This window comes from Fukomys damarensis, unplaced genomic scaffold, assembly GCF_012274545.1.
Source record: "Fukomys damarensis isolate Sample0158 unplaced genomic scaffold, DMR_v1.0_HiC HiC_scaffold_12, whole genome shotgun sequence".
NCBI lineage: Eukaryota > Metazoa > Chordata > Mammalia > Rodentia > Bathyergidae > Fukomys > Fukomys damarensis.
This window is the reverse complement of record NW_022900924.1, coordinates 51185547-51207510: the sequence shown is the minus strand read 5'-3', so window position 1 is coordinate 51207510 and position 21964 is coordinate 51185547. Positions and strand designations below refer to the sequence as shown.

At 40.9% G+C, this 21964-nt stretch overlaps 1 protein-coding gene across 2 annotated transcripts in view; it reads left to right on the top strand.

The window, feature by feature from the left end:
* Kng1 (kininogen 1) overlaps window positions 1-17356 on the top strand; it is a 26468-nt gene extending 9112 nt beyond the window's left edge. The window contains exons 6-11 of one of the 2 annotated variants that reach the window (XM_010624177.2): window positions 6013-6097; window positions 6918-7090; window positions 13007-13114; window positions 13240-13326; window positions 14962-15036; window positions 17120-17356. In XM_010624177.2, the coding sequence (XP_010622479.1) occupies window positions 6013-6097; window positions 6918-7090; window positions 13007-13114; window positions 13240-13326; window positions 14962-15036; window positions 17120-17233 (642 nt within the window). In that variant the 3' untranslated portion in view covers window positions 17234-17356. Of the gene's footprint in view, window positions 1-6012; window positions 6098-6917; window positions 7091-13006; window positions 13115-13239; window positions 13327-14961; window positions 16125-17119 lie in introns of those variants that run through there. The other variant, XM_010624176.2, reaches the window with a different exon arrangement.
* Window positions 17357-21964: the final 4608 nt, after the last annotated feature.

The following is a 21964-nucleotide window of genomic DNA, read 5'->3' as shown; positions in this document are numbered from 1 at the left end:
TTTAGGATGTTGAGGCAGCCACAACAGCACAACTATAGACACTCATGAGAGTACTTCCAGAAAGCGTGTCAACATGAAGAGGAGGATTCCGAGGGTGATAAATGACAGTACATCTTTTATTGCAATAATTTTTTAAAAAAATAAGCATCAACTATGATTTTGAAACATGGCTCATATATCCCCGGCCCTTTTTTTTTTTTTTTTTAAGTTTTTTGTTTTTGTTTTTGGTTTGTCTTCTTATTATCTCACACTTTCCCACCTCCTTCTCTTCCCTGTGTGCAATGTCCTTCCAGTGTTCTCTGCCCCTCTAGAACGGTTCCTTGCTTCAGACTTTTTTCCCACTGGCTTGCTCACCTTTCTTCTGCTGTTCTTATCTTTAATAAACACATTCTGAGTCTCTATCCTTTCATGGTTAACTTGTCCAATAACGCAAATGCTGTCTCTTCAGGGGGCAGCCGTTAGTGAATGCGAAGGAGACTAAGGTCTGATGGCTTTCCAGGCATATTTGCACTTGAACAGAAGACTATTTTACCCAAAGAATTGCTGCAGTTCTTTAATCCAGTGACTGGTAAAATTCTAGAATGTGCAGAGAGGGTGGAAACGCCAGTACACAAGATGTTGATGGTGGTATATTTGTTATTGGTCAGTTGGTGTTAGAAGTGCTGGGGATCGAACCAGGGCTTTACACCTGTTAGGCACATGCCCTACCCTGGATCTGTATCCTCAGCCCTTTAAATTTATTTTGAAATAAGGTCTCACTTAGTTGCACAGGCTAGCATGGAACTTGCAAATTTGCCTCTGCCTCCCATACAGTTGGAATTACAAGTGAGCCTCACCATGCCCAGCTTGCGCTGTTTTAACAGAACAACACTGGAAGTAAATTATGTACGCAGCTTTAGGAAGTTGTTAGGTAAATTACAGTATATCCATATAGTCGAATGTTATCTATAGAGTTGTGAGTGACATGGGGAAATGGGTATGATATGTTAAATAAAAAGCCAAAAACGTAAGTGTAGATTCAGCCAAATTCATGCAAATACAGAAAGTAAGAGTAATTATAAACACACAAAGTGATGGTAAACAAATATATCAAAATCTAGACTCTAGCTAACTTTCTGTTGAAATTATAGGTGCTTTTTCCAATTTTTAAAATATTTTTTGAAATTCATCAATACTTTCACATTTTCTATTTAAGTATGCACTTAGTCTGTGCTTGAAAGAAGCAAAAAGAACACTACCAAGAGAGTGAAAAGACAACCCACATAATGAGGGAAGAGATTTGCAAGTTGTATCCCTGAAAAGGGTTTAATACCAGAATATGCAAAGGATCCCTACAACTTAATAACAAAAAGACAATCCAACCAACTGAAAAATGGGCAATGGAACTCAAATAGCTTTTTTTTTAAGCCAACAAGTACTTGCAAAGACATTCAACGTCACTAACCATCAGGGAAATGCAAATACAAATCTCAGTGAGATGCCATTTCACACCTAGAGGGCGGCTATAATAAAACAGCAGGATAACAAGATGTGGAGAAACAGGAACCTTTAAGCATTGTCAGTAAGACCAGAAAATGGTGGAGCCACCATAGAAACAGTTTGGGAATTCTTCATACAGTTAAGCATGAAATGACATGAAACCCACCAATTGCATCCCTAGGTATGTGCTCCAGATAATTGAAAACAGATACTACTTAGACGAATGCATGTACATGAATGACCTTCGAAGTACTATTCATAATGGCCCAAGGGTGAAAACAGCAGATGAAGGGATGAATGAATGTGGTATATACATTTCAGTTGTGAAAGGGAATGACATTTTAATGCATGTCACAATGTGGGTAAACCTTGGAATATTATGCTACAGGAAGAGTAAATGTTGCATGATTCCACTTATATGAAATATGGAGAATAAGCAAATTCACAGAGACAGAAAGCAGATCAGAGTTCAGGAGGGGCCAAAAGGCAGAAGGAGAATTTATGGCTAACTGGGTACAGGAGTTCTGCTTGGAGTAGAGAAGACCTATGAAAACAATTGTGATGGTTACATGACATTATTAATATAATTAACACCACTGAATTTTACAATTTAAAATGGTCAAAATAGCAACTTTATGTTATATATAGGTTATATGTATTCATATATAATATATAGATACTAAAACAAATAAAAGCTCTCTAAAGTCATACAGCCAACTGCTATTTGTCAATTTGAGTCAAGTCTGGCCTGTGAGAGCTTTCTATGTTTTATACTCAGTTAGCTATCGAGGCTGTGCAGATCTAAAGCTTGTATAGTATTTTGTTTTGTTTTGTTTTTTGAGTCAGGGTCTCATATGTAGTTGAGACTGACCTGGAACTCACTATGTAGCCCAGGGTGATCTCAAACTCACAGCGATCCTCCTGCCTTAGCCTCCTGAGTGCTGGGATCCCAAGTGTGCACCACTACACCTGGCCTTGTGTGGTATTTTAATCTTTCCACTTCTGCTCATAAGGGGCTTAGTTTAATTATTTCTTTGCAACACAACAAAATTCAAGGGCCATTTGAAGTCACCAAGCCGGCTAGGTCTTTTGTACAATTTCTCTGAGACTCCAATCTCTTGTTTATAAAATAGGAAATGATATTAGCACCTATCTCACAGAACTCTCGTAGCAACTAAAGGAAATGAAGTGTAAGGGAAATGTTTTGCCCATAGTTGAGAAGACATAAGGCCTTGCTTTTCAGAGTGTGTTCCATCCACTTAGTAGACGGGCATCCCCAGGGAGCCTGCTAGAAAGTAGAATCATGACCCCTCCGTACACATACACACACCTCCCTCCAAATCAGAATATGCACACTATTAAGATCCTCAGGAGATTCGAGTTAAAAGCCATGATTTAAAAGGTTTTATAAGTAGTTCTCAATCCACACCAATTATTAAAATGGCCTAATTGTCCCCAGCCTTTTTAAATTTTTTGTTTTGTTTTGTTTTTAAACTTTGAGCCAGAGTCTTATCAAGTTACTAAGTTGCCAGGGCAGGTTCAAACTTGCAATCCTCCTGCCTCAGCCAGTGCTGGGGTTACAGGCCTGCACCTCCACACCAGGCCACCAGGCTAGTTTTTTGGGTTTTTTTTTAAGATATCCCCAAGCATTTCCCCTGAAAATACTGATCTAATTGGGCTCAGGTGGGTCATTGCAGTCAGAACAATTTAAAAGCTTTTCAGTGAATCAGATGTGCTAATAGAATTTAGAATTACTGGGCTTCCCCAGCATCCTCTTCTACCCAAAATTAAAGTATTAGAATTGTAGTACTTCCCATATATTTAAAAATGACATTTATTATATGTGTGCTCCTTTATTGGAGATATATAGTATGAAAAACTTCAAGATAATGAAGGAACATAGGAAAAATGACAGTGAACCACATGGTCCAAGACCTCTTAGTGTATTTTCCTCTTGTCTGTTGGGATGGGGTGAGGGTGTGGAAAGAGTTATGCACACGTGCTGTGTTCCTCTCTCTCTCTCTCCCGCTCTCTCTCCCTCTCTGACTCTCTCTCCCCTCATTTTTCCTTTCCTTTTGCATTGCTGGGGATAGAACCCAGGCCCTCCTTGGATGCTTCCTACCTCATGCCACACCCAAGGCCTCAACTATTGACAATAATCTGTATTTGGTAATTCTTTTTTCTCCAGAATGAAGTCCCAGTTTTATAAATGATACATCTCATATAAAAGCTTTCAAGACTTCATATATTTATTCATATGTTAATTGTTAAAATGCACTAATTCACAGTCTATCGGCAATATATAATAGAATTCAGTACAATTTTTTTTTAAAAAAAGGCCTGGCTAATTTCATAGATGAAAATATTTTTAGTTTTAATTTTCTCAACCAACAATACAGTTAATATACATTCATTTACCCCATACTACTTTCATATGTTAGACTTTTACAGGTTGAATGTATGAATTATTGTCTATCTCTTTTTCCCATTTCTCTTTGAGATAAATTTTCATGAACTGAAAAAGAGTGTTTAGGGCTGGGGATTTAGCTCAGTGGTTCCACCACTGCCTTCCAAGCTCAAGGTCCTGAGTTCGATCCCCGGTACCAAAAAAAAAAAAAAAAAAAAAAAAAAAAAAAAAGAAAGAAAGAAAACAAAAAGTGCATTTATATGTTACAGTTATCAAGTCTTCAGTTTTCATTATGGTATTTCTGCTTAAAAATAGTTTTGTTTCTTTCAAATTCCTCCACTATCTGCTCAGCTGTCACTCATTTTTTCCCTAGTATATCTATAGTCATCATTTCTTAAATACAGTTTTCAAATCAATTCAAAATTAACTTCGGCATATCTTGAATTACATCCAAAGTATGTAAATTGATTTATTCAAGAGAATAACCAGTTGTCTCACCATTCTGCCCTTTTATATAAATTTATAAAAGTCTATCCCACAATGGATTCTTACTAAAGCTCTGTTCTTTATTTTTGTACCAATATTATCATGTTTTAACCACCCTAACTTATTAAATTTAACTATGTGATTGTTATTTTAATGTCTGTATCTTCAAAACCAATCTTAAAGTTTGTAAGAAAAATGTACATTGTTACTGTGACTGCAGTTGCTTCATTTTCCTAAATTAATTTGAAGAGAAGTGGCAGACATACCACATTTAGCCTTTTTAGTCAGAAATTTATCACACCTTTCTATTTAGCCATTTTATTTTATCCTCCTAAACTTGTGTCATTAAAAAAAATATGAGAATATATCTTACTAAAATTATTCCTAGGTTTTTGATTTGGTTATGGTTATTAGTAATTAAATACCATCATTTCTTTGTACTAAGCAGTGGTTATTTATAAATATATCACTTTTAGGGATTCACCTTATATCCAGCAACTTTACTGAACTTCCTGATTAACAGCTTTTCATTGATTTGTTTGATTATTCTAAATACTACATAATATCTTATGCAAATAAAAACTTTATCTCCTCTTTTCCACTGCCAAGTTTTGGTTTGTTTCTCACTGAATTAGCCTAAACTTCCAGAGATTTTTTTTAAATGCATTTGGATTTCAATACTAGTTTATTTAAGAATTCTACATATATATTTACAAGTGAAGTTTCTTACTGTTTTCTGAATGTGTATTTGTGTGTACCTGCTAATTTTTTTTCAGGTTTTGGCATTCAGATTATAGTTTTATAGAATGAATTGGATACTTTGCCCTTATTTTCTATATTCAGAAATAGTTTAATCTCTTTAGAAATAGTTTAATCTAGAAAATATACAGCATAGCTTTAATTTTTAAGAATACTCATCTGTGAAATGTTTATGCTGTTTGGAGTGACACGTGAGGGCAGCTGACAGAAATGACAGCACTTTCTCTGGTTTGTGCTTCAGCCAAAAGTTTTCTCTTGCTCTTAAATCATGTTGATCATGAATCATTTTCCACAAATGTATCCATTTCTTGGGATTTACACTAGCACAGACTTTTTGTTAATAATATTCTCATATATATCTGAATGCTTTGCTAGGTCACCTGTTTTACACATTTGATTTTTTTCTCTTCCTCCAAAAAGAATCATTGGGTGTTTTAAATGATGGCAGTGATGATTTCTACTTTAGGAGTTTTGCTTTTGTCTTTATCACTTCCTCCTTTTTGCTTTGTTTACTTTTTTCTTAACTTCTTCAGGTAAACATGTAGGCTAGAGGGATTTTGTTTGTTTTCTTTTATTCATTGTGAAATTACATACAGAGGATCCTTGACTTATGAACTCAGTTCATTCCCGAGGACTGATTGTAACTCAAAGTGGTTAATGAAGGCTCAGACTCCTATACACAGCCTTCAAAGTCTCTCTCCCGTACACAGGCAGATCTCAGTGTCCTTAGACAGACAATGGCCCAGGCTTTCTCACCTAACCGCAAACAGGAAAGGATGCTGTAACGTTCCTACCACTGCATTTGACTTTTCCCTTTTTAGTTCTAATAGTTATTTAAAGATTCTCAAAAATGTTTTTAACTCATGCTTTTTAAACACCAGGATGCTGGTGAATGTGTAGATAACGTGTACGTGGATCATCAGGAAAGAATCGATTCCTTCTCGCAAAACTGTAAAGTTTACCAAGGTGAGAGATAACACGTTGGCTCCCAGCAGTGCAATAGCGTCCAAAGGCTGGATCTGTGCAGGGGCCTTGCTTTTGCTTCCCTCGGATCGCACACTGTGTAACCCTTGCGCCTTCTGAGAGCTCCGCACCCTGCCCTGCCCAGCCCAGAGTGAGAGCACCTCGGGGGGCGGAAAGGGAAAGGCGCGTTCTGTGGGCAAAGCCGGCCTTCAGGAAGGGGCCAGCGGCTCTCCTTTATGTACAAGATGCTCTTAAATCTGGTGCTGTAAACTGGAGAAAACGATCTTATTTTCAACCACTTAGAAAAAGATCCTCCTAATTACTTATGTTTTCCCTTCACGTTATAATGAAGGAAAAGGGAGATAGTATGAGTTTATGGTTAAATTAGCTTTTGTTGTAAAAAAGAGTTGGCTAAGGGCCAGGGATTTAGCTCAATGGCAAATCCTGAGCCTGCCTTGCAAGCGCAAGGTCCTGAGTTCATCCCTGGTACCGACAAAACAAAAAAACAGAGCGAGAGAAAGAGAGAGAGAGACAGAGAAAGGGGGGGGGAGTTGGCTTTTCTCACACTTGGAAAATAGCTGCGTACATTCCATGGTAAGAAACATTACTCTTGCTGCCTGCTCACCAGAGCCACGAGAGTGGAGCATTTTCTGTTAGAGTAACGCCTTTAAGCATTGCTTTTCACAGTTTCCACCAAAGGGGCAAAAACTCAGAAAAAGTGGAGCACACGGACTGGGTCACTAATGCCTTTTGGGTGACTGTTTCCCGTGTTTGAAGCTGCACACGCGGCTGCGCATGCTGACGGAAAGTCTGATTCTTGCAGGGCTGGATTTTGTGGTGCCAACTTCCAAGTTTTGCGCTGGCTGCCCCCTCCCCATACCTGCGGACGACGAGGAGCTGCAGGAGGCGCTGACTCATTCCATAAGGAAGCTGAATGCAGAGAACAATGAAACTTTCTATTTCAAGGTTGACACCGTGAAGAGAGCCACAGCACAGGTCTGTAAATCATGCCACAAAAATAGGACTGCTGTGGTCCGCGCGCAAATTGCTTGCTAGTTTCGCCTTGTATCTTGGGCTCTCGTTTGGGAAACAGTATAGTGGGTGATGAGCTGTGGTAGATTTGGATTCCAAATCCTAGGTGCGTGTTTGATGTGTGCTCTTGGACAAGTCTGTTAAAACATTCTGCTTTCTGGGCTGGGGATTTAGTTCAGTGGCACAGTGCCTGCCTTGCAAGTGCAAGGTCCTGAGTTTGATCCCTGGTACCAGAAAAACATTCTGTTTTCTATGCGTAAATGAGTGCCATGAAGATCATGTAAGATATGTATGTCAAGCTACAATGCCATATAAATACCATCAACTGTTGTAGTTTACTAAAATTCAGAGCTAGGAAAAGACTTTTATTCTAAGCCTTTCCAGACTCATCTCTCATTATAAGACTCATGGGCTTAGCTACATCAATCTGTCCACAATTGGCTGGATTTTCCAGTCTTTCTTCCATTCTTCTTTCTTTCTTTCTCTTTCCTTCCTTTTCTCTTTCTTTCTTTGTTGCTTTCTTGCTTTCTTTTCCTTCCTTCCTTCTTCTCTTTCTTCATTTTTTCCTTCCTTCCTTCTTTCATTCTTGCCTGCCTTCCTCCCTTCCTTCATGAGGCTCTGAGAATTCAATCCAGGGATTTCACACTTTACACTGAGTTACATCCCCAGCCCTTTTCTATTTTGAGACAGGTTCTCACTAAATGACCTGGACAGGACTGCAACTTTGGATCCTCCTGACTTGGCCTCCCCAGTGCTGAGATTATAGGCGTGTCGGTCTCAGGACTTTCCACACTCTTGTCTGTGTTATGTCTGTGTTATTTCTTCTACCTTCCCCCCTGCTGGGATGCTCTTCCCTCTTACAAATGTTCCTCTGGGGACTCATCTCTTCTCATGTGGGGTCAGTAGAGGATAAGGAGTCCCTCAGGTGGAGTGAGGAGACCAACTCTACCTGTCAGTGTATCCTGGGTGACCTCCGGTAGCCATACAAAGGTCCTTAGCCTTTGCAAAACAAGAGCCCGGGATGTGGTGGCACACAGCTGTGATGTCAGCACTCTGGGAGACTGAAGCAGAAAGACTTCAACTTTAAGGTCCGCTTGGGTGACTTAGCAACTTAGTGAAACCTGGTCTCAAAATTAAAAGGGCTGGGGATGTAGTACAGTCTGAAGGCCCTGAGTTCAATTTCTAGCACCACGACAAAGAAAGAGTCCAAATCTCTACCAACTCCACAAGCTATGACCATCAAGTCTGTGGACAGGACTCCTACTCTGGAGATTCAAAACTGGCTTCCCTAAACACAAGCCACAGAAAAGTAACCAGACCAGAGCCAACTTGTTAACAGCAAGCCAGCAATCTGGTGAAGAAATCCTTAATTAAAAACTCATACTTTGGGTTCAGTGATTGGATTTCTAGGGATCTAAAATAAAAGTCTTAAAAAAAAGTCCTTATGATATTCACTGTGGTTTTAATTAAAAGAACAAAAGAATGTGAAGCTGTCAAAATGATTAGAAATAATTAGGCTATGCCTGCTGTATCCTTACAAGGGAATGTTAAGCAGCAACTCAAAAGTATCTTAGAGAGAGGTGGGAAATGTCTCGTGTTATAATATTCAGCGAAAAACAAGGTTGTAAAATTAAAGATACACTGTGTCCTCGATTATGTTTCAGATGAGTACAAAAAGCGATACTGAGGACAGAGGCGAATGTCTCGAGCTATTCAGTCATAGGTTTTAGACGATGACCCAAAGAGCTAATTATTTTCATCTTTCTAATTTCCTGTGTTAGTTTCATCACCAGAAAAAGTAAACAGACTTCATTTTACAAAATCACAACTGACACATGGATTTTTGTATGGCTCGCTCTCATCTCAGACAGCACCGTCACCTCCTCCCTGGTTTCACGGCCACGTGCCGTGTGTGTGTGTGTGTGTGTGTGTGTGTGTGTTTGTGGTGCTGGGGCCTGAACCCAGGACCTTCACATTGAGCTACATCCCCAGCATATTTTTATTTTTAATTTTGGGACAGGGTCTCACCAAGTCACTAGGTTCCCCAGGCTGAGCTTAAACTTGCAATCCTCCTGCCTCAGCCTCCCAGAGTGCTGGGGTTACTAGCCCGCCTTGGCATGCTCAACCTGTGCTACTCCTGTTTACACCAACTTTGCTTCCCATTTTCCGTGTTTGCTTTCCCGTGAAATTCCTGTCTCCTCAATGATGCCTTAACTGTCTGCTGCATCTTGTGTGTCAGAGGTTTGCGGTGGAGGAGGAAACCGCTCATTTTCAAACATGACGATTGGGAGCAGTTGCGGTTCTCTCTGTAAATCAACTAATCAGCATTTGTGCTTGTGCTTATATGAGGATGCCAAGAGCATCCCCTCAGGCTGTTGTTAAATCAACCTAAATCAAGGGAGAATTTCAAACTTGCTTTGAACAGATGAATCTTTACTGATTCCCGCATTTAAAAGAGCGATCTGATTGCTTAAACATAGTCATTCAGCAGAGCCTTGGTGGAAAAAGCCAATTTACAGGAAACAATTAATCATATGATTGCAAAACAGCAAAGTACAACACACACACACACACATATTTAGCTAGTAAAATTATCTGAGGAGTGTAATGCTTGTGCGTGTGTGTGTGTGTGTGTATCTTTGCAATCTATTTATTTTATTTTATTTATTTATTTAAAAAATTTTTGGTACTGGGGATCAAACTCAGGACCTTACACTTATGAGGCAGGCGGCGGTGCCACTGAGCTACATCCCCAGCCCTGCTGTCTATTTTACACACACTGACAAAAGAGACTGTGAAATATTGCCATGTAGAATATGTGACCAGACCACAGCATGTGTACAAAGACTTGCTGATCATTTCTTAAATAAAGGCTTCAGAAATGTTTTCTTAAAAAAAATTAACCATATGATGAATCTGCTAAGAACCAATCTCCAAATCCCCGGTTTGTCAGGCTCCCAGAGATTTGCTGTATCCTCCTGCCTGGGGTTTTTCATGTGCAATATCCTGCGTGGACCTCACACCCACCCCAAAGTAGATGCCATTTCAGGGACTGCACACTTCCAGAATCTTCCATGTTCCCATCAGTGAGCAGGATTTCTGTCCTGTGCTGTTTCTTTTGCTGCACTCCCATGGGGCTGGGCGGGAGCCAGCGGCTGTTCTCCCTGCCTCGGCAAACATCAAAAATCTATGCGTGCATATTTGGGAATCTTTCCTCTAACTAAGTCTTTGAAATAGGCATTGTCTGAGGCTTCTGATACAAATGGCCATATCGCCACACTATTTGCAACAGTGCTGATTTATATGCACACCAAGGGAGTATGCGACTCAGTTGAGGATCTTGATTTAAATTCTCCTCCTAGCAGTTACGATCGAGGCTGTGTGTTTCCCATGCCTGAATCCCAGCGAACACCAGGCACAGCTGCTGTTTTCCATCCTTGCCACCGCGTAAGGTTGAAAAGGATGCCATGCTGCTTCCTCATGTGTTTGTCTTTGTCTAATAAAACTGAACCTTGATTTCACCCTTGATGCCCATTTCAACTTCTTGGGCTTTATATACACAACAATATCGATCCTGCATCATAATATTCCCAATTTGCCTTTTACCTTGCTTGTTGTAGTTTTTGAGAATCAGTTTTCGTTCTCTGCTAGTCAAACCTAAGCATTGTCTCCTACTTTTCCCTTAAGAAAAGCCTTCTACATCCTGAGTTCTATTGACTATTTATGTTTTTCCAGTTACTCTCTTTATTTTTAAAGTGCATTTGGAAATTATATTACTGTTTATATTTATATAGGGTGTTCTCTGCTTTAAAAAAATGGGTAAGATGGGTTTGAGCTGGGAAGACTTCTGATAAGAACACCTGAAAAACAACAACAACAACAACAACAACAACAAAAACAAAGGGCCAGGCCAGGGATTTAGCTCAGTGGTTCTGCTGCTGCCTTGCAAGCAGAAGGACCCAAGTTCATTCCCTGGTACCAAAAAAAAAAACAAACAAACAAACAAAAAAAAACACCTGATAGGGCTGGAGATTTAGCTCAGTGGTTCCACCGCCTGTGTCAGAAGCACAAGGTCCTCAGTTTGATCCCCGGTACACACACACACACACACACACACAAAGAACAACACCTGATAGTAACAGGAATATGGACATGATCTTGCAGCCCTAGAATGGAAGATACTGTTAGGTGTTAGGTCTACCTAACCCCACCTTTCTGGGCTCTGAATAGGGTTAAGCCATCAGTTGTAGTTTGCATCACAAGTTATCAGTTTTCTTAGGTGAGATTACATTGGCCAACTTTAAAGTCAAAAGAAAATGGTTGATTTAAAATACATACTTGAAAGGAGCAAGAGAATTCATAAGCTTCAAAGTCTATACTTTTGATCTCTCTTACAATCTCCGTCCCCAACTTCCACATCTACATAGACTTTTAAATTTTTATTTATTTATTTTTCCCATACTGGGGGTCAAACTCAGGACCTTGTGCTTACAAGGCAGGCACAGCCCCACTGAGCTAAATCCCCAGCCCTTCTACCTAGACTTTTAAAAGCTAAGCAGTAGAGCTGAGGATTTAACTCAGTGGTGCTGCCGCCTGCCTCATGAGCGCAAGGTCCTGAGTTCAATCCCAGGTACCAAAAACTGAAAGTTAAGCAGTAAGTTCACTTAAAACACATAGCCCTACTTACCCCCAAAACAATGCCAGATAAGGTAGGACTCTCCTCTCCATATCCTCTCCTACCACATCTTTCACTGGAAATCTATTTCATGTTTCAAGGATCACTTGTTAAAGTATCTCAAGCATAAAGAGACAGAAAGTTTCCTCTTATAAAAAGGAAATTACCCTATCACCTAGTAACTATCCATTGTTGCACTATTGGCTGTCCCCCCAGGTCAATAAAAATGTTCTTTTGATAGCATAGGTTCTTTTAATAGCTACACAAGATTACATGCACACATATTTTAAAAGTAATTACTAAGCAATATGGTTAAGAAATTTGGTACAAAATACTTAATGGAAGACAACACTGTGCAGTGATTAAAACTGTGGTTAGACATTGAAGTAGTTTTTTTAATATTAAAAAAGTAAAAGAAACAATAGAAAAATCCAAATATTTTTCCTACTTGTATAATTTAATCCACACAATTTCTTTCTTTCTTTCTTTCTTTCTTTCTTTCTTTCTTTCTTTCTTTCTTTCTTTCTTTGTTTTGAGATAGGGTCCTGCTATGCAGTTCAGGCTGGCCTTGAACTTGCAGTGATTCTCCTGCCTCAGCCTCCCAAGTGCAGGGATTACAGGTGCACACCACTATGCCTGGCTCACATAATTTCTATAGTAGTGCTGACTCAGTATTTCACTAATTTAAGATTTGGCAGGAAAACAAGGCATACTTAAGGAAAACATAGATTTTCTTCCTACTTCCCCAATTCTATTCCAACTTGGACCCTTGAATTACTAATATATTTTGCAGCTCTTGAATGATACCATTCAGAAAAAAAATATATCCTGCTTTTCTTCCATTTAGAAAAGGAAATAGGGCCAACTAACTGTCAAACATTTTAAATATACATGCAAACAGGGCCAGGGATTCATCTCAGTGGTGCCACCTGCCTCTCAAGCATAAGGACCCGAGTTCGATTCCCAGTACCAAAAATATATATATATTATATATATAAATATATATTATTAAAATATACACACACAAAACTGAAAATTTTGTTATCAAGTATTTGTGCTTTTGGGGGATGTAACTCTTCAAGTTGGTCAATATTGTATATAATTGAGCTATCAAGTGTCTCCCTTAACATTCCTTAGTGGAAAATAATACAGTTCATTATACAAATATTAAGCACTTACTTATTTTATGCTAATGAACATTCCAGATAGTGTCTGGGAAGAAATTTTCTATTGAGTTCATAGCCAGCGAAACCACGTGTTCCAAAGAAAGCAATCAAGAATTAACTGAAAGCTGTGAGACCAAAAAACCTGGTGTGAGTATTGGTGCACTGGTCTATTTTTCCCCCCACTGGAAATCTGTTTTACATTTTTAAGGATCACTTGTTAAAGTATCTCAAGAATAACGCTGGTCTTTTGGCTTCTTTTTTTTCATGAACAGCAACGTCTAACCTGCAATGCTGCTGTTCTTGTGATACCCTGGGAGGAAAAAATCCAAACTACGGTCAACTGTCAAACACTGGGAAAGGTATGGTTCTAATTAGAGGCAGAATGGGGTCAGTTCTGCTCTTTCTGGGAAGCCATATTTTTGGGTTGAAAATGAACTGTTACTGAATTGATTGGGGGGGCTATCTTTTTGAAATGGGGAGAATTCTCATATTGCTGTGCTGTCTTTTTTGTTTTTTTTTTACGGTGCTGGGGATTGAACTCAGGGCCTTACAAATGAGAAACAAGCATTGTACCTCTGAGCAGCATCCTCAGTCCCCGATCTCTTTTTTTTATGGCTAGAAAGAACAGTACCAATTCTCTTGATCACTTCTCAGACACTCACTTCCTGGAGGTCCTATGGGCTGGCCCGCTAAGGTACTTACTCTGAGGGCTAACCCTGGTTCCTCACCTTCACGGTATGCCTGGGGCAGATACAGCTGTGCTCTGGTTATATCCACAGAGTTTTGTGAGAAATAGTCACCCAAGATTTACTGAATCAGAATCTGCATTTTAAAAAGATCCCCAAGGTCATACATACATTTTAAGTCTGAAAAGCATCAGTTTGCATCATCCTTTTAAGCCTTAAAAGAACTCTGGGAGCTAAGTATCATTTCCTCCATGGACCAAGATAAGACACTAAAAATTAAACTGTAGGGCCTGGTATTTAGCTGAGTGGTGCCGCCTTCTGCCTTGTAAGCACAAGGACCCAAGTTCGATCCCTGGTACCAAAAAACAAAACAAAACAAAAAAACGAAAAAATTAGATTGTAAAGTCTCAGAGTAAATGACAACATTATTAAGTACTTTATCTGCCCAGACATTGTACAGCAAGCTTTGCCTACATTTTCCATTCATTCTTCGTATATCTCTAGGAGGCGGCACTGTTACAAATCTTACTTTGCAGAATAGTGAAGCTAGTAGTGCTCTGAAGCAAGTGGAGCTCAAATCCAAGCTCAGCCTCTCCACCATAACACAGGTTACTAGAAGGGTCTGGCTTGACTCCAGAGCCCACACTGCTTGACCACTGAACACTGTCTTGCAACTTGTATGTTCTCACAGGTAATAAAAGTGTGGGTGGCAATAATCCACAAATTCATATCTTCAGCACAAGTTGCCTCTTCTCCCCTTTTCTAATTCAGGTTCTTGTCACAGGTGCATATGTAGATAGCCTAACACAGCATTCCACAAAGGTTGCATCTCAAACTGGTGAACGTGTCCTAATGTGTTTCAGCACAACAAAGTGAACATGGGTACCACACTCCCGATACATTTCATTCATAAAGACACTTACAGCATTTTAGGATAAAGGCAATAATGGTAATGGGAATAGAAATAGTATCAATTAGTAAATAGTGTGCCGTGGACTTATAAAATCATATGTTTATGAGATATGAACCCTAGAGATTATGCAGCTCACTCGATTTTTCCAGATGAAGACAAAACTCTCCAGCTTATTTTAGAGTGTGATTAAGAACAACAGCCAATGTTCACAAATTCTACAATGGATCAGAAGATGAGAAAATATTATTCATCCTTTCTGGAAGATGAATATACTATTTAAGATCTAGCAAACACCTGTCCTATCATAAACAAAGATAGCATTTCCAGATCTTTTCTTTCTTCACTGATAGTATGGTTTCTGCAGTAATGAATTCATCTTAATATTTCCTGTTTAGATGACACTGATGAAAAGGCCTCCAGGTTTTTCACCTTTCCGAACAGTGCAAATACAGAGAACAGAAGAAACCACTGTAAGTCCACCTTACACTTCCATGGCTCCTGTACAAGATGAAGAGCAGGATCCAGAAAAAGAACAAGAACCTACTCCTGGGCATGGCCAGGGCCATGAAAAGCAAACAAAACATGGGCTTGGCCATAGTCATAAATATAAGCATGGCCTTGGCCATGGACATCAAAAACAACATGGCCTTGGCCATGGTCACCAGCAGCAACATGGTCTTGGTCATGGCTATCAACCTGAACTTGACTATGATCCTGAACATCAAAGAGGACATGGCCTTGACCATGGACATAAAAATAGGCATAAGCATGGTCATGGCCATGGAAAACATAAAAAAGACAAAAGCAATGGAAAGCACAATGGTCGGAGAACAGAGCATTTGGCAAGCTCTTCTGAAGATAGCACTACACCTTCTACACAGACAGAAGAGAAGACAGAAGGGCCAACACCCACCCCTTTCCTAGCCCAGCCAGGTGTAGCAGTTACCTTTTCTGGATTTCAGGACTCAGGTCTCACTGAAGCTGTGAGGCCTACCACACCATCAACTCCCTCCAAGGATGATGATTGGATCCCAGATATCCCGATAGCACCAGATAGCCTTTCCTTTAAACTGATACCCGACCTTCCCGAAACAACCTCCCCCAAATGTCCGGGACGTCCCTGGAAGCCAGTTGTTAGAAATAAGTTAATCATGCAAATGATTGAATTTCATAATTTTGATCTCATTGATGCTCTTGATTAACTCACAAAGCCATGATATCTCCTTAACACTTCCTCACCTCTTTTCCCATCGTCCAAACGCAAGTATCCCGATAGAAGACACCAAAACCCCCATGAAGCTTCAGAACAGCTTAGAGAGAAGTGATGAGATTCCCAATAGGGACATCCCCAATCCCTACGGACTTCACAAAACTGAGTGCAAGAGTGCTAAGTCCTTTCTCAGTTCTTCCTCACACATTTTCTAAACTAGCATAGAAAATGGGCAGACTTATGGCCTACTGCAGTTTGCTTCTCTGATAATGGATGTGTACCTTAAAATGTACGTTGTCAATTTTCATGCAAAGATTCCCACCATTCTGAATAAACTGTGGCACCTGGTCCCTAAGTGTGTGTGAAAATAAGGGAAGTCAAGAGACTGAATACTGAATTTATTAATGGGATAAAAATATACAAAAATGTCCAGATACCAAAGATGAATAACAAGAAAGAAAGGTTGGCCAAAGGGAAGGAAAGGAGAAACCAAATTAATTGAATTTCTGTTTCCAGAATGGGCTACTTATATCAAATAGGTACTTCTACCTGTCCAAGTTATTCTGGTCATTGCTCATCTAAAGAAGGGTGTGTTCCTCACAAGTCAATAATTTCTGTTAACTCATTAACTATTCTTTCCAGCAAGGGTTTCAAATAGGAGTTTTGGGTTTACTTTTGCTCTTAGATTGAGTAATCTTTAGTTTTCAGAAGCTCTGAGTTTAATGATAAGGATGAAAAACACGGGAAGTAATATAGAGGCAGTCTTGCACTGGGCATAGTGGTGTATGCCAGTAATCCAGCACCTAGGAGGTTAAGGCAGAAGGATCGCCACAAGTTTGAGACCAGCCTGCTACTTAGTGAGTTCAAGGCCAACCTGAGTTATGCGCCTAGCTCCTTATTTAAAACAAAACAAAACAAAACAAAACAAAAAAAGTAGACGTACTGAGGTGACTTTTTTTTTTGTAATTGATAAGGAAGTACGTGAACTTTGTTCAGAAATTTAATAAAGAAATTCCTCTTTACCTCACTTTAAAATCATGAAAGAGACTAATACTCTTTGCATTGCCTCAGTGCAAGGAAAGCATATATTTTATAACCCATTCTGTACTTCAGTGTAGAGAAGCAAGACATATTTTTGACATCTACCTCCTCTGAGTGTCACTGCTTTTTCAATTTATTAGATGCATTTGAGGTCTGAGTTCTTAGCTCACTTCAAGCACTGTTGACAGTTTACACAAAGAACCAATAACATCAGTTAAAGTTCTCTCCTTGTCAACTGGCTGTTGCACTATCTTTAAACTGAATAATAATGTCAAATTAACAGAGTTTTACTATACTTACAGAGGCAGCTAAGGTCCTGCGAGTACAAGGGCCAGCCCGAAAGGCAGGGGCAGGGCCAACATCCAAGAGCTCAGCCTCCTGAGCAGAGGGTGGAGTCTCCACGCCCAGCGCCATAGCCCCAGCAACCTCTGCCACCAGCCTTGCGTGGAGACAAGAAGAGACGTGGGATCAAATTTAAACAGAGAAGAATAATGCTTATCACTGAGTTGCTGGGTGAAATAAAGTGCAGACTTAAGTAATTCATAGTGGTTTCCTGTCAGCCATGGTCACCTTGTGGCAAAATCCAGCTGATCACCACTTCTGCCCCCGAAGCTCACAGCCTGGTCTGAACACTAATGGAAGCAGGAATCCTTAGTGGGATCTGCTTACCGCAGCCCGCTGTGGGGGCTAAAGGGAGGGTTCCTGCCTCATACTCCTAAGGCCTCCCTTCCCCACTTCCCTCCTTTGAATACTGCCCAAACTAGGAATAGTTAGACTGCTTATGATTGATCTTATAATTTAGATAATTACCAAAGGAAAAAAAAATCTTGGTTAATAATAGGCTGTCTACCAACTTCCTACCATCAGAAAATATCAACCATGAGCCGGGGATTGAGCTCAGTGGTTCCACTGCCTGCCTTGCAAGCACAAGATCCCAAGTTTGATCCCCAGTACCACACACACACAAAAGAAAAGAAAAGAAAAGAAAATATCAGCCGGGCGTGGTGGCACATGCCTGTAATCCCAGCACTTGGAAGGCTGAGGCAGGAGGATTGTTGTGAGTTCGAGACCAGCCTGGGCTACATAGTGAGTTCCAGGGCAGTCTCAACTACATAGTGAGACCCTGTCTCAAAAAAACCAAAAAAAAAAAAAAAAACCAAAAACAAAAAGAAAGAAAAGAAAAAGAAAGAAAATATCTAACCTCCAAGAGTATAAAACTAATTTGGAAACATCTTTCTGATTCAGGTAAAAGAGAAAATAGGAATGAACCATGACAAAAATTTTAATTTTTCCGTAACTAAAACATTTATTGAATGCCAGTGATAGCCCCTTACTGTGTCAGACCATTGGATTTGGGTTTGTAGCTTAATCCTTGCAACCATTGTGAGGCCCCATAATCATCTTGCCCTTACGGGAAACTGTGGCTCTCGGTGCCTGGCCCAAGGCCACACGGTTAATAAGTGCCAGGCCTGGCATTTAAACTCAGACCTTTGGGACTCCAATCCACCAGGTCAGATTGAGGCTTCATCATTAATATTATCTTTAAAAACACACAAACACACCAAGATAATTTCCAGCTCTGAGATGGTCAAGATCTCTATTTAAAAAAAAAAAAAAAAAAACAACTTTAAAAATATTTCACTGTGGCTGGTGCTGTTCTGAGAAATGCACAGAGTAAATTATAACTGAGGAGCACTAAGTCCTAGCAAGAAGAGAAATTTTCGAAGACACAAATCGTTTCCTTCAAAGAGCTTACAATCCCAAAGGGAATTGGGCACATGGGACAGAGACTCAATCTATGATCATCTATGGAAGAGCAAAACCACTGACCATTGTGTCCGGGACGTGTTGACGAGGCAACGGGGCCGACTTGGAAAGGCAGAAGGAGCACATCTGGGAAAGCGAAGTAGGCGATGGTGTCCCTGGTACAGTCCTGGCTGTGGCGTCCTTGGCAGTTTGCGACATGCTGCGATTATTCTGAAGATTCTGGGGAGTCCGAATGCCGAGACTCCAGTTGCGGTTCTGCTCTAGGTGTCTCCAGACCGACACGTTTCAAGGGAAGGGTGACCACCCAGAGCTGACACACAGCCTATAGTCCCTGCCTTTGTTCCTCAACAAGAAGGACTGTGCTTCCTCTTCAAGCCTTTATTGGACAACCTCATATCCTATGACCGAGCACCTCTCTGTCTCCCTCTCTCTCTCTCTTTCTCTCTCTCCTCTCTCTCTTCAGCACTAAGCATTGAAACCCAGGCCTTTCATGTGCTAGGCAAGTGCTGAAGCACTGAGCTACACATCCAAGCCCAACCTTCCTCACTTTTATTTTTTTTTAATTTTTATGTTTTGTTTTTTTTGGTTTTTTTGAGACAGGGTCTCACTATGTAGTGAGACTGACCTGGAACTCACTATGTAGCTCAGGCTGGTCTCTAACTCACAGCAATCTTCCTGCCTCAGCCTCCCGAGTGCTGGGATTACACTTTTAAAATATCTGCCCTTGGGGCCAGGGATTTGGCTCAGTGGTTCTGCTGCCTGCCTTGCAAGCACAATCCCCGGTACCACAAAGAAAAAACAAAGAAAACACTGCACTCTCTTTGACTGTAAAATCAAAGGCACACCCCGGGTTTAGGACCCTGGAGCCACACAGCTCCATCTCTCTATGGGTCTCTTCAGTGAAGGAATCTCCTCAGGTCCAGTCCATCCTACATTCCCTGTGTGGCCTAGATCTAACTCCTCAAACTGGAGGCCTTCGCTGGCTTCTTGTCCCACCCTCCCCTTCCTGCTGAGTTTGATTCCAAAAGACTTCACTCACAGGAGAACACCTGCTTTTTGGCTCCATCCCAATCTGCCCCACACTGTCAGCTGGAGGAGAGTGTTCTCACCATTTCCACCGGGCCCTCTGAAGCAGCATCCTTGGAGCCATGGAGAGGTAGAGGTAAGTGCCCCAGCTTCTCAAGGAGATGGGATTTCAGGCTCTCCCTATAGATGACCAGAAAGCAAAATGCCATCTCAAGGCCTTACAAAAATGCATTTGTTATATCACTTAAAGCTTTTATCTTCCGCCTTTATTTTACAGGAATCTTCATTCGAACATCCTTCTGTCTTTTGCACAACGTTGGTTGGAGGTATTACCCCGTGTCTTCACATCAGAGACTGTGCAGTGGAAACAGTTACAGATCAGGGCTCTATAGTTAAACAGAACTCAAAATCCCAAAGGGCTGGAAACTTATTTAACTTCCCAAAGCCTAAGAGGATCACAAGTTCAAGGTCAGCCTCAGTCTCAAAATAACCACTCCTGCCAGAGACTTGAACTCAAAGCGTCTGGGGACATTAGGTTATTCCAATGTCCAGGCAAGGCTAGGAATCTGGGAAAATGGAAATTAGGAAGCAAACATTACCAGCAACTTGTTATAAACGGATTACAACATTTCAATCACAAGTATATCTGCAAAGGCAAAACGTAGTACACACCGTGGTACACATACCTCATTTTCTGACAAAACATTTCGCCCCAGGGCTAAACTCTAAAAGAAAGATGCTACGTATGTCCTAGTAATGTCATCATAGTTAATTTTTCACTGAGTGCTTATGACATGCTAAGTATTAGTTACAGGAATTAATGCCTTTTGATCCTCATAACATGCCTATGAGGAGACTGTATTATTAGTCTAATATTTCTGATGAGGGTCTCACTAAGTTGCTGAGGCTGACCTTGAACTTGTGATCCTCTTGCCTCAGGCCCCCAGTTAGCTGGGATTTCAGACACACACCATCTTCTGTAGCGGGGGAATTTTGTTTTGTTTCGGTACTGCTGGAGGGATCCACTTGCTGAGGGTCACGCGTGCCAGGAAACGATGTACCACTGAGTTGCATATCCAGCCCTTCACATATTTTTGAAAATGGGTTATAAAACTTAGAAAAAATTGAAGGAAGAAGGGATGGATGAATAGGTGGACAGTCAGAAGGGAAGGCGGGTAGGTGTTTGGGTGGATGACTACAGGATGATGTGGCCTAGGACGGGCACAGCAAGGACACATTTGAGAACTGCTGGGTGTGGGGGTGCCTGCCTGTAATTCCCATGCTATGGGAGGCTAAAGCAGAATATCAAGTCTGAGTCCAGTTCACAAGACCCTGTCTTAAAATTTAAAGCAAACAGAACCAGGAATTAGTTCAGCTGGCGCCATGCCTGCCTCGCAAGCACAAGGTCCTGAGTTCGATCCCTGGTATTCGGTAGTGGTGGTGGTGGTGGTGGTGAGGTTAAAACAAACAGAGAGGGGGGAATGGGATAAAAAAATTTTAAAGACAAACAAAACAAAGAATAGGATGGGTATATCACCTGGTGTAAAGGCTCTGGGTTCAACCCCTACCACCACCAAAAGAAAAAAAAAAAAAAAGGAATCGTGAGTACATTTCAGAGACATAAATTACTTGTGAATATGAGGAATGAAAATCAGAACCAGAACCACTGGTCAGGTCTAATAGCTCTCAACCCTTGCTACACACTTGGGCAAATTTTCAGAAATATCTTGCTAGAAAGGGCTGGGGGTTTAGCTCGGTGGTTCTGCTGCCTGCCTTGCAAGTGCAAGGTCTTGAGTTCAATCCCCGGTACCAAAAAAAAAAAAAAAAGGAAATACCTTGCTAGAGGCATCAGCACAGACCTATCAAATCACTTCCTGAGAGGGCTGTAGTATCGAGACCACTGATAGGACAAAGTGTGCCATCAGAGCCACCATACGTTTCCTGTTCACTGTGTACTAGCGGTAACCCAAAGGTCTGCTGCACAGATCACATCTCAGAGAAAGCCGAGGCTGAGAGCTGGGGTAAGCTGGCGAAGAGGACAAAGCAAGTGTTCATAGGGGAGACGGCATGGGACTCAGGGCTCAGTTCCCCACAGAGTCCGTGCTCAGAGCTTCCAGACAGCGGGGCCACCAGGACCTCACAGAAGCAGGAGACCTGGTTTCAGTGACTATTGGGTTATGAGCAGAAATTCTCCAGGAGGGGAACGAGGGAAAAGCATTCCAGGCACAGGTCCTGAGGGCCACATCTCCGAAGTCAGGGATTTGGAGCAGTATAGAAGGATTTCTGAGCTAGGTAAGAGGACAGGAAGAAAAGGCCAGCGTGGCGCCCTCCTCCAAGAGTCCAGAACTCTTTCA